This window comes from Rhyacophila brunnea, unplaced genomic scaffold (assembly GCF_057557595.1).
Source record: "Rhyacophila brunnea isolate RB1 unplaced genomic scaffold, BYU_Rbru_1.0 scaffold_21, whole genome shotgun sequence".
NCBI lineage: Eukaryota > Metazoa > Arthropoda > Insecta > Trichoptera > Rhyacophilidae > Rhyacophila > Rhyacophila brunnea.
Genome location: NW_028232871.1, coordinates 8,297,238 through 8,311,118, shown reverse-complemented (window position 1 = coordinate 8,311,118; position 13,881 = coordinate 8,297,238). Strand labels below are relative to the sequence as shown.

At 31.7% G+C, this 13,881-nt stretch overlaps 1 protein-coding gene across 1 annotated transcript in view; it reads right to left on the bottom strand.

Moving 5' to 3' along the window:
* The window catches only part of Sema2a (Semaphorin 2a), a 515,286-nt gene that overhangs the window by 116,706 nt on the left and 384,699 nt on the right, over positions 1 to 13,881 (bottom strand). The window contains exons 7-8 of the mRNA XM_085949066.1: positions 7,532 to 7,802; positions 2,363 to 2,593 (exon numbers count right to left, since the gene is read on the bottom strand). Of these exons, the coding sequence (XP_085805192.1) occupies positions 2,363 to 2,593; positions 7,532 to 7,802 (502 nt within the window). The remainder of the gene's footprint in view (positions 1 to 2,362; positions 2,594 to 7,531; positions 7,803 to 13,881) is intronic.

Genomic DNA, 13,881 nt, shown 5'->3' with positions numbered 1-13,881 from the left:
AAAACAGCTCATAAATTTAAAATGTGTTTAAAATTTTATAATAAATAGGACATTTCGAAAAGCTGAGCTCAGTGTATTTTTAGCGATTCTATTGAAGCCGATATTTCAAATACTAAGTATGAGACTTTACGTCGCATACGCACGCCAAACGCTTTGTATAGTATTCCAAATACTAGTAAGTATTTTGGAACAAGTTTCGATACTAAGTATTTTTTTTATACTGGTAGTAAGTATACTTGGTCTTCAAAATATACCAGTTTTCCCACCTCTAGTCCTCAGGGTAGGCGGTAGGCGCCTTAAAAAAAATTAGGTTAGGTTAATATATACATTTGTCAATTTTGCTGAAATAATAATTTAGTACGTTTGGTCATTATAAGATTATATGCCTCCTAAATCTGTCTGAAAGGTGAAAGGGTGGGAAAAACTTTAAAACCAATTAAAAGTATTTTTTTTAAATAATATTTTTTATACACGTAAAGTCTCTCATCACAAGGAATCGTCAAACTAACAGACACATCTATGATGATAATAATTGAACTGTCAAAATATTCTTCAGAAACAACGATTTCACCGAAAAAAGTTATTAAAAAGACAAGTAGGTATTAAAAAGAGAACCGAACGTTTGAAATCCAATTTGACTGGATACTCCTCAAAATCCACCCCCACCCCGCGCCCCGACACCGGCGGGATTTAAAATAAATTGCCTGTAAGCTTCATACAAGCTTTCAGTCCGAGATTTATCTGCAAATGTTGATACGGGATAATTTGGCAAGAGTCGCGGAATACGTGTACTGCGGAGCGCGGAGGGCAAGGGTTATTTTGATTTATACTGTAAATGTATATGTTTTTCATATTATTATTGCAGGCAACTAGGCGATATGAAATAATAGAAACGTCGTAGAGATTTATGAGTCCGCCTGTAAGAGGTTAAATTGATTTTAGTGAAATATAAATATATTTTCATATACTTACATAAAGCTTAGGCATAAAGTGTAACGCCAAAAAAATATATAATTTGAGAAGAGAATATTATGTCACCGTTCTGGCAGAAGACAATAATTCGAAAAAAATGACACAATGAGTTAGTTATAACAAAATGTTCCTTATTTCAAACTTTACCGTCTGGAAACCTTCTTAATAAATAAACAGTATTTATTTTAAAGTCATCCTTTTTAGGATTACTTAATAAACTCACATGATAGACCATTTCAAACATTTTAACAACTTCAAAGTCAAATTACTCAAAACAAGTATTCTCCAGTTAGGGTGTTCTGCCAGAACTACTACTAGTGATGTAGTGGAGTTTTTTGAAAATCTAAACTAGAAAAAAGAGAAGAACATATTTCTAATACTATTTATATGGACAATTACTGGATTATCGGACGCTCGATAAACACAATATGTAGATTGAAGAGGCGAGGTAGGCTTTGAAGATTTGATATAAATAGTGCACACAAAACTTTTTTAATCATAATTATTTGTTGTCATTGAACTAATACTGCAATTTGCAGATGTTATTGTTTAGTTTTATAAATTCAATTAAACCCTGCCTACACTAAAGAATATATATTACAGATGGTATTGGTTAGTTTATTAAAATCCATTAAGCCTTGCCTAAACCAAATCAATCAGATAAAAATATTCTGATATCTATAAAATATCTAAAGTTTTATAATATTATGATTTAATGGTATAATTTTAGATATATTATAGATAAACGAAATAATTTTTTGACTATGACTATGGATTGGATTAGGCAGGGCTTAATTAAATTTAAAAAAAAACTAACAAATACTATATAAACATTATAGTTTTAGTTCCATGAAAACAAATACCATTTCTTCTATTCAAATGAATAGTTCACAAGATTTTCAGATTTTACATTCCATATATTGAACATACATTTAGAAATGGTTTATTAAAAATTGTTAGCAAGTTCTTAAATTAGTTAGATTAAATAAATTATATAAAATTCTGTAAGTGTATACGTTGATAGCTATTTCGGTTGTAACACCGTAATCATGACTGCTAGTCTTACGGTCGTCTTGATAATGGTATAATATCAATTGTTTATAACCAACTTCTTGTAGAATTTAATATATTATAATATTATCATTAACTATACATACGAAATGTTTCAAACTGTAACAGACTATTGTCGAAGCTTTCCGTGTTACCTATTATATGTGTGCGATTCAAGTATATAGGATGAAAAAAGCTTTACTGAATCGACGTATATTCGCTAATGTTTAATGTATATTTATGTTGCAGAAATGGAAAACATGCTATTATTTTTTTAGAAACGACATACGTGAAATACTATTTGAGTGGTAAGGTAAGAGTATATTTATTATAAACTTACGAATCTCGTTGAAGTAGAATGGGAACTCTCCGGGAATACTGCAGTTCAGCCTAGCTTTAAGATAGGTGGCCCAGTTCTGGCTGAGGATGTTCTTTCCGCCGGTATCTCTCTTGCAAACCCTGGCAACTCTGGAGTAGACAGCTTTGCCGCAGTTGATGTACTCCACAGCGGTCTCGCGGAAGAAGAAGTATACGTAGTCACCGATTTCGAAGGAGCCGACGAAGTTTGGTTCTGTTTGGAAAAAAGAAAGTGTTTACATACAAAGTACGACTTAGTTTGGGTTTACATAAGAAATTGATTTAATACCATGAGACGACCATCATAGTCCAATACGCAATGCGACGTACACACTTGCGCGCATCACCCTTGTAAAGTACATTATGTCGCGACGAATTTGCTGTTTTCGCGTATTGTGTGGAGGGTGTCTTGAATACACACCGAATACGTTTGCGTCGATCCGCTACAGTGTCGGTATTTTTGCCAACATTAAAGTATTCGAGGCGGAGTGAATAAAAAAACTCGTGCGAGCATCACTTGTAATTACAGTTTAAATTTAAATTCAATTAATATTTATTTAATTTAAATATTATAATAAATTAAAAATTAAGTGTTTAAGACGGTACTTCAGTGAAACGGCAAATAATTTTCAACTATAGGTGCGACGAAATTTTGACTCGCTGGCAATCGGAGCGCGAACGTCGAGCTGTGAATACGTAAATTTGTTTCGTGATGGCGACGGGGGTATTAATTCTTAAATCGTGTAAAGATGACTAAAAAACGTTACCCAGTTACTTGAAAAAGAAAAAAAGGCAATGAATATATTCTTATTGTTACTAATAGAACAATAAACAGAACATTAAATGGACGCATGTCGGATTTATATGACAAATTATATTTCGTTCGGCACGCGTCATTTGCAGAATCCGCGCATCGCCTAGCCACGATCTTTTTAGACCATGCCTCAACTAAGGTATAGTCTTAAATAAACACACAGGATGTATGGAGTAACTACACCAGGTGAACTAAGTAGACCATAATTATTATTATCGTCGTAAAACAAAATCCTCCTCAACTCACCTCACGTAAGTGGAATATATGAATATTTTTTTTTTTCAATATTTGTTGATCTTCCAATTGGAATTACTAAAGGCAGGTTAGTTCTGTATCTGGAAAAAACACTGAAATAACCAGGGAACACAAAAATAATGCAAATTGGCTTTCCCAACCAGGGTATGGTAGCAGTTTTGAATCATGGTTTACTTTGATATTTTGAGCCATAAAATCAAAAGCCGACTGTCTGAAAATCTTGAATGGGCGTTAACGCAAGGTGATAAATTTGAATTTCTATTATTAGACAGACGTAACTACTATTGAAAATAATATATTATTTAACACGTGTTTAAGTTTATCTCATATTTTTCTAAACCCGAGATCTGTTTAGGATTTTGTGTTACAGGAAAAGGATTGTTAACTTCACGTACGTTCAAAACAGATAAAAATTGAGCTTTAAAAAGCTACAGTAATATATTATAAAAAAAGCTCAATTTAACATGACAAAAAAACGTTAACCTATGATTAAATTGTTAAGGCGCACACTAGGTCAAACAGCCACAATTAGCTTTGCGGCTGAACGAGTTTAAAACATTTGCACGTACAAAATAACGCGCTGTTGTTTTTGCTGGCAATTAAATTAACGCTAAGTGATAAAGAAAGGCGTACGTAATAAAGACGTATACGCGCTACGTAATTTATAATGTGTAATTAAGGACAAACGGGCCAAGGGTGGGGTAATTAATAATAAAAAGAGGACAAAGGGGCCACGGCGACTCGTACATTTCTGTTATAAATGTAATATTATCACCCTAGATAAGCCACCACCTCTGTTGCAGATTCTGTGTACGTAGTATATTACACGAATGATTATTTTTTTCATAATATTGTGGGACGCCTTTTTTGCATATTTGTAATAAATAAAAACACTCATTAGGGCATTCATAATTTGGAACAAGCTCAGAAAAATAATGTAGAAAGATGTGTAAAAATATAAATCGACTGTAGACTGTCGAAAGGAAGAAGGACGTAACCCTCAGTTTTTTTCAAAATAGGTTTTATTGGATAATAACGTTGTATCCGTTGTGTCCAAAGGACATAAGCTAGAAATGCTAATTTATTATCTAAATTTAGCTGGCAATTTAAAAAAAGAAGGCAGTTAAATGAGAAAAGCGACTCAACTTAATTAATTCAATAATTAATATCAGATTAGTGATATAAAAATCAAATTATTAATAACTAGCTACTTTTATTAACAGATTCTATGAGGCAAGATAAATTCAATTAAATTTATTATCCTTAAACTAATGGAATGGTACGAATAATTTATATTTTATTAACCCAACAATTGTCTTTTATTTTAATTATTATCGTGATCATTATTTTAGGAGCTTATATTGTATTCAATTCTATTATTATGGGAATACAATATTATTATATACCACTGCATTACTTTGAAAGCATATATTTCTTTTTTCATAGCTAGCACAATTAATATGACCTAATATCTTCTAATATCGTCATGTTATTGCTCCATACCTCTCGATTAATCGCGAAGGATTTCCTCTTAATGAAAAATACGACACGTGCCTGGGACGCGGTCGGGGGAATTTGTAGGGAGAGCTTTTGCCCAGGAACTACTACCGCCAAAAGCACCGAACAACTGATAATTCACAGTGCACTATAGAAAAGCTTCTATTAATAATATCTGTATGTGATCTGTGATTGGTTAACTGGTGCGTTTGATGAAACTGAATAAATTTTATAGAGTGAGTGCGTGAGTCATTGAGATAAAGTAATGTAGGACAGGACTTATTATAATTATTAATATATTATATATTTTACTAACTAATAAACATTTATTTATATTACTGTCTTAATTCTATAAGAGCGTAAGTATAATGTTATAAGTAGGTAAATGGTTAAACGAATATAAAAACAAAGCTTTAAATGGTATGGACTAGCAAAACATAATGTATACGGTTGAAACACTCTGATTGATTATGTTGTGTGTAAATTGTCACAGTAAATTGTGATGGTGTTTAGATATAAAATACAGAAGGTGTAATTGAATACATTTTACTAATAATTAATATTTTAATATATTACAGTGTTTTAAATGATTATTAAATTTGTAGTTGTTCATAACCTTCTGTCACGATCACCATTTATTTTGTAGTTGTTTTGTATTTTAATTTTGTATGATGTCAAACTACAAAGTTTAATTTTAAATGGATACATGTTTGATTTATAAAATATATAACTGTTTTTATGGTTGTTTTATTGTATGTATGTACACTATATTAAATTTTGAAGATGAACATATATATTTAGAAATTTAGATAATATTAATTTATTTATGTATGTAAATTAAGTATTTAATAGTTTTACGTCATTCTCGGAAAAAAACACAATATGCGTGAAACGACTATTCAATTGAGAGATTTATTGTCAACTATACTGACTAATGACTAATCACGGTGTACCATGATAAGTTCCGTTAAAAATTGATATAAGTTTCTAGAATTTACAGTATAAAAAAACGTTCACTGACTAATATCACATTTTTAATGTAGTTTAATATGTATTAAGAATGTTTTTTCGGATGTATGTACCGGGATTTTTTAAAATTAATTCTTTAATAATATTGTATGTTTCACGGTTGCTTGTTATGTCAAGAGATCTCCTGAGAATGGCCTCTGCAACGAGCCCGAAGTGTTGAGGAAGGAGGAATAATACACGGTGACAATTCAGAAATCTATTACGAATAGATAGTAAAGTATTATATATTTTATATATAAATTAGAAATGTATATAACTTGAAATCCTTTTTATTATTATTGGTATTGTGACTGTCAAAACTGAGTTACACTTTATAGTCGCTTGAACAGCAAATTGTATCATCTCCATCGGCACTTTTTTTTAAATATCTAACATTGCCATGCTGTAGACGAAAAGCGATGCACCCATGTATTTGATTAGGTACAAAGAGAAGAGATTAGATCAGCGGTCCGTGACAGAATTTAGGTGGTCCGCAGAGTTTTTTGAATATACATATTTGCAATTTTCGTATTTATTAAATAGTTTCAGTATATTCTTATATTTTATTTTGTCATTATAATACAAAGGAAGAGGATCCCAGAGACGGAATAACGTGGATAATAGATCCGTTTTCGATGAAAATCGTTAATTGTAATTTGGACATGATTGATCTATCATCCGACGATGGTCTCAAAAGTAAATTCCACTCGTCTGTATCAAGATCTCATTTTTGGCTTTCTGTTAAAAATGACTACCGAATGTTGAGTGAAAGGGCCTTAAGGTTATACCTCAGCTGAGGCATGGTTTAAAAAGATCGTGACTAGGCGATGCGCGGATTATGCAAATGACGCGAGCCGAACGAAATATAATTTTTCATAAAATTTCAATATGCGTACTTTTTATGTTATGTTTATTATTATATTCGTAATAATAATAGTATATTCATTAAAATGTTTTCTTTTACAAGTACATGCGGAACGTTTTTTAGTCTACACGATTTAAGAATATATTCCTTTGACGCCATCACAAAACAAATTGACGTGCAAACAGGTCGAATATCGCTTTCCAAAATGCAACGCTGATGAAATTTCGTTCCACATACAGTTGAAAATTATTTGCCGTTTCACTTATGTACGCTTTTAAAAATTTTGATTCCATTTACAACTACATATTTGTGTGAACAGATATTCTCATCACACTCATCAGTTACGGCAATTAAAACCAAGTACCGCAGTCGGCTTGAAATACAAACGGCTCTCCGTGTTGCAGTAACGTCATTGGAACCAAAAATCCAGCAGCTTATTTCATACAAGTAACAACAAAGATTATCCACACTGATTATCTTTCTGTTCCCTGTAATAAAACTTTTATGCACCGCTATGTCGACGTACAATTCATATTGAAGTAATAATTATTTGTATATCATTATATTGACATATAGAATTTTTAACAAGTGTGGAAAAAATACGAGGATGTGGTCTGCGGGATTCAAGATTTTTAGTTTAGTGGTCCGCGAGGTACAAAAGGTTGGGGACCGCTGGATTCGATGATTGAAGAAGTTAAAAAAGTTACACTTACTGTCCAACCACTTCGAGTCATACTTCAGTGTTCTCTTGAAAGAGAACTCCCTTCTTCCAGTCGTCAAGTTGAACAAATCCGTTCTGAAGATGACAGTATCGGCCTTGGTGAACTCAGCATTGGTACCAGAATATAGGGCAGGTAGGGATCCAGGGTTTCCTTTCTCCACCCAGACGGCCGTGGAGTTGTCAGCGGGGTCGTAGGGACACTTGGCAATGCCCATGCCGATCCCTGGGACGTATTCGTGGCGTGGAAGATGTGTGAGGTTGGACTGGAAAAGAAAAAGAAGAAAAAATTATTAGTTAGATATCAATATTTTATTCATTTAACTCACTTTCGGAAGTGACAGTTGTCAAATAAATATACTATTTAAACAGAAATTGAGTACCTATTATTAGAGTTGGGTATTTCCCGAGAAAATCTCAATCTCGAGATTCGGGATTTCCAGAAAAGAATTCTCGAGAATTCTCGAGATTGAAATTTGAAAGAAAACCGTAATAATCCTAAAATCAATGTAAAAACAGACAAATTCCAAAAAAATATGATTTTTTTTATTTATGTAAGAAGACAAACAAAATAAAATTAGGAAAACAAAAATAATTCAAAACATTACTTATTAAAATAGAATTTCAAAAAACACTCAAAACAATCGCTATGTCTGACAATCGCTATGTCTGACAATCGCATACGCTTATTAGACACAAATTCCCCTGATGTTGCAAAAATTGCGCTCATTTTGAGTCGATGTTGGCTTAATCGTGTTTAATGCCCCGATCAGTCTTTGAACGTTTTGTGTTTTCTGTTCACTTTTTTCATATAGAAAATCAATTAATATTTGACAATAAAGAAATCCCGAATCACGAGAAAAGATTCTCGAGATCCGGGATTTCCCGAAATGTTAAAAATTTCAATTCTCGAGATTCGGGATGGAAAATCTCGTAAATTTCTCGAGAATTGCCGTCGGGAATTATTCACACTTGCGGAAAAAAGTAACGCACTCTCCATTTTTTATGTTCCCTGGTCGTTTAGTGTTTTTGTATACCTATCTACAATGAAATTACACCGAGTATCGATTATCTACGCGAATACCAACCATCAAGACCATTGGAATGATTAATGTTCATACACATAGTATGGCACACATAAGATTTGTAATTATTAATGTATATTGTATATGAATAGCGTTGTTAATTAAATAATATATTATATAAATATTGGTAGGAACACTTTATCTGGTGTACATGCATTTATTTAAATAAACCCAAGATAAAGCCATAACTATCTAGTTTTAAAACATTCACAGTAAAATTGAATGTAACATACCTAACTTGAAAACACTTTAGACATTAATATTATGTACGTGTATATAGGTGTCGCGCTAATCTGTGCATTCAGGTTCAAATCCCGTCGAGGTTCGTATTTTTTTTTTCTAATATGATTTTTTCTAGTGGGTATACTATGTCTGAAGTGTTATCAAGTTATGTATGTTCAATATCTCATCTCGAATGTTACATCCTCAAAATCTTGTGAATTATTCAGTTGAATAAAAGAAATAGTCTATTAAAAATTGAATGTGTTTTTTTTTTTTTTCAATTTCTATAGCAAAAAGCTACGTTGTCACGTTATTTATTATATTGCAAAATTTTGAATGATGTTCATACGAAGTTTTACTTAACGCCGACAACTTTGCAATATCTACGCAAAACATCAGTAGTTCTTAACAACGTTATTCTGAGATAATACAAGCTTTAATATTGTTAAAAGTGTATTACTCGCAGTGCAAGACTTTGACAGAAAGCTCTAAGTATAGGTGGATCCCCAAACAATATTAAATCAAATTTCCTCCTTAGAATTTGCTAATTTTCTCAAACCGCAAGATCAAACAAGAACTCTGGCATTAAGATAACATTAATCCAACTGATATTCATGTAATAAATATTATAATATGCTTAACAAAGGTTAATTATTGAGGAAATTAATATTTTTGGTTACTGTATTATAATATCTATTGATATATTATATTATGGAAATTAAAGTAAATAACTTTTGTTTGAAATGATTATTTTTTATTTAATACTGAATACACACAAAATTTAGCAATGATAAAACCTTAGAAACAAATAAAATAAGAAGAAAATAATCGGTGTGTGTACTTATGTACGCGTGTTAGAAGTTATAATTCATAGGCGTAACAAAACAAAAACAAAACTTGTGATGAACTAGATTATTTGACTAGCTCTTAATTATCTTGTTAAATTACACACTCAAGATAAAGGGCCGCTTATTGGAACGCCGTTAGTTTATTTCTATACACTTTACCGTATATTACTAAATTATATTATTATGTATCGTTGTTTTTATTTTCAAAGTAACAACTGCCACTATGACGTTTATTAGTTTGTTTACGTAAGGAATTGCAAATGGCCGACAGTAATTAATTCGCTGCCTAGGCAACGGAACAATTCTAAACTATAATATTATACTGTATAATCGTCACGATTGCAGTATCATATTGTGGCGTAAAGGTAGTGCGTTCGGCTGATAACCGAACAATCGGTGGTTTGAATCCAATCGAGTGCATTTATTTTTGTGTGAAAAAATAAATTATGTACACGCCAAAAATACACTCTGATCTGATTTTCCAAACGCGCCAAAAGAAGTATAACTTCAAAAATATTATAATAACAAGTTGGACTCTCCAGTTACTGCTCTAGTCTTTAAGGTCTCCCGCGCTTATGATTATTTATATGATACGAATTATTTATAATTATTACTACATTTTACTTAAGTTACGTCATTTTTCGACAATTGAATGTGATCAAGTTTGTAACCAATCAAGATAAATGCGATGTCCGACGCTAGCCAAATTTATTATCGAATTTCTTCTATAGTAGAATAGAAAGTCGAATAGTAAAATTATTAATTATTTATTTAATACTGAATAAAATATTAAATGCTTTTGACTGTAGAAAATATATAATTTAGAAAAATCATAGAAACAAATGTTAGATCGAGTGCGATCTGAGCTCACATTGTTCACTTTCCGAGTGAGTGGTCTACACTTCGGCTACACGTCTCAAATAGTGTGGAATGTTATCAACGACTGCCTAATATAAGAAAAAGAGCGATGTGCTCTCGGAGCTCTGTGCGGACTATATAATCACGAATTTGACTTCTAAACATCTCTCAACACAAAATATCTAATTTTGGCAATTAAACAAAATTGAATAAATACATAGAAGAACTTCAATTAAAACAGTAATCTAGCAATTTTTTAAATATCTTAACTACGAATGTGAATATTACAACCTGAAAGCAACAGTGGGTGTAGTCTTAGAGCAAGTAAAAAAATACTAGTTTCGAGATAATTGAAAAGTTATTTTTTCTCCGATTGATAATATATAATATCGACTGAAGAAAGGAATACGGAAAAAACAGGTTTTATTGGATAATAATGTTGTGAAAGACTAAATACATAATAATATGTCTAAAGAATGTAAGCTGCAAATGCCAATTATTTATTATCTAAATTTAGCTGGCAATAACAAAAACGTTTTTCTGCCTCCTGTAAAATTTGATTTGTGTGGATTATCCCCTTTTTCTTTTCCATAATCGAATAATAATGATAAGATTCTTTGTATAACATTATAGACGGTGGTTCATGGCCCCCACATCCTGAAGCGGGCCCACAGGCTAAGATCATTGGCGCACCCCTACTTATCGCTAATAGTAAAAGCAGTATGAAAATCTACAGTTATGTATTGATTCCAAAATGTGTTTGAGGTAAAATTAAGTGAGTTTTAGCAATTTTTTGATACACCCAGTTGAATTATGGAGTTGTCCAATATTGACAAAAAAAAAATGCATCGCCGAAACACATAATTTTAAATGTCAGTATATTTGACTATATGATTTTTTACAACGTTTTTCTTAGGTCGTATTCTTATTTGTCCGATACAGATCTTGCAATCGATTCTTAACTAGCTACACATCTGGCTACACATCTGAAACTCTTAGAATATATCAGAACACGATGCCAATGATTTTTTTAAATACTTTTAGACATCTTTAATTATTAGAATTGAATTCATTTTTAGTTATTCAGTATTTCTATCAAGTACAATTTTGTTTTGATCGTTTAAGCTAGTCAAGACAAGTTTATATGGTTCAACAAAAAATTTAAAAACGTTGTATATAAAAAGTTCTGCTTATCTTGTAATTATTTTACCATTAGTTCATTTTTTTGATGTGTGTTCATCTTACTTGGCTGGTCGATCCGCCATGCCGGGCCCCCTCTTAAGCCCTGATCCCCAGGCTAGAGCCCTGGCAGCCCCCCCCCCCCTTGTGGGGGCCGTACGGTGGGTTATTTCAGTTATTACACTGTTGCTTTCTAGTTATAAAGGTATAAATGAGAACTCTGCCATTCTGGGCAGTCTTGACCTGTGTGTCCCTGATAACTATCTTAGAAATAGAGAACATCAGTTGTTTATTCTCCCAAGGTGCAGAGCCAACCTGCCACTGGTAATGCCAATTGGGAGGGCGATAACTATGTTCAACGAAATTGCTTCGGGTGTTGATATATTCCACCTACGTGAGGATGAGTATAGGTGGACGTTATTTTATAAATTTTTAAAATAGGGTCTGCTTAACTCATCCGGTGTATTTCCATGTACCTATATAATTAATATTTTTGTATGTACATATTTCTACTGTTTAATAACATATTATCTATCTCTTTTTTATGTCATGTTGTGAACGTCTTAAACTTATAATTTGTAATGTCCACAATATGTAAAAATAAATAAATTTAAATTGAAATTGAAATTATAGGACATTTTTTAGTAAATGGAATATTGGTATTTATTTTTAAATAGCGTATTACATTTTTTTGAATCTCAGTGATTCATTGTGTATCTATTGTATGATTGGCATAGCTATCTCAAAATCGTCTTTTTTTACTTTATTTATTTAGGTAGCAATATCAATAACTATATTGAATTATCTTTTTGGCTCTTAAATGATAAAAAGCATAGCCATGGTCCGTAATAAATGAATATAAAGAAATGTAGTTAGATGCAAATAACAATTTTCTTTGTATGTAATTATATTGGATGTCTTTATACAATGGAAAATGCTACAGTTAACTTAAAAACAGTTCAATTTTCAATTCATAAAACGTTCAGTTTTGTGTATAAAAAATAAACTGAAAATACGTTTGAAAACTCACAAACTCACGACAACAAAGACGATAAAGCATAACCGAAATACCGGAAATCATAAAACAACAAAAGGACGAAATAAATTCTGTACACAATAAAGTTAAGGACATGCCCAAAATGCGACTTTGATTAAAATATTCCAAGAATACCTATTCATTATTCTGTTACGCCAATCCAATTATTCACCTCCCAATGGTTTCGTCAAAAAATTTTTTCCCAAAAAGCTTATAAATGCTAATGACTGTAGAAAAAAAAAATCCGTCATAAAAAGAGCTTAATTAACAAAAATTTCTTGTTTACAATGCTGATGATGCTGTGTCCGTTAGAACCGCGTGAAAATATTTTCTCATCCGAGAGGTAAACTGTTGTAAGTGGCATCGAAAAGATTGTTTGGCTACGTTATAATTATTCTTATACTAATATATTTTAATATTTATTAGTGGATATTTTATCTGGCAATGCCCCCCTAAGCCCTTTAATGGCCGAGCAGTTTAAGCACCGGCCTATAACATCGTGGGTCCCGTGGGTAAATTCAATCTTACGTGAGTAGAATAAATCAATAGTCGAAGCGATTTGATAGACATAGTTATTACCCTCCCAATTGGCATTACTAATGGCAGGTTAGTTTTGCACCTTGAGAGAACAAACAACGGATGCCTCCCCCCCCTCCCCCGATATATAAGATAATTTTCAGAGACAGACAATCCAATACTACCAAGAATGGCATAGTTTCATCATTGAGATTTCATAGTATATTGTGTTGTCGTTGCCATTGTTTTCATTTAACAATTTTAAATCTATTGAATGCAGTATTTATTGATTATTATTTAATAATCTATTATTAGGTACTTGACGATGTGTACGCATATTGATTGTATTATTAATGATACGGTTTTTTTAAAATACTTCAACTATACATAATTAATCGTTTGTTATATTTTTTATTGTGATCCTTGACAATAGGTAGGTGATAAAATTTTTACCTACTTAATTTTATTAATTTATTATTAAGTTAGAATTAATTGTATTCGTTGTCAGTGTGTATTTACCTTTTGGTGTAATATAGTGGCATAGTGCCTAAAGATGCCGAAAGGCTAATCCCGGGTAGCAAAAAACTACTCAAATTGAATT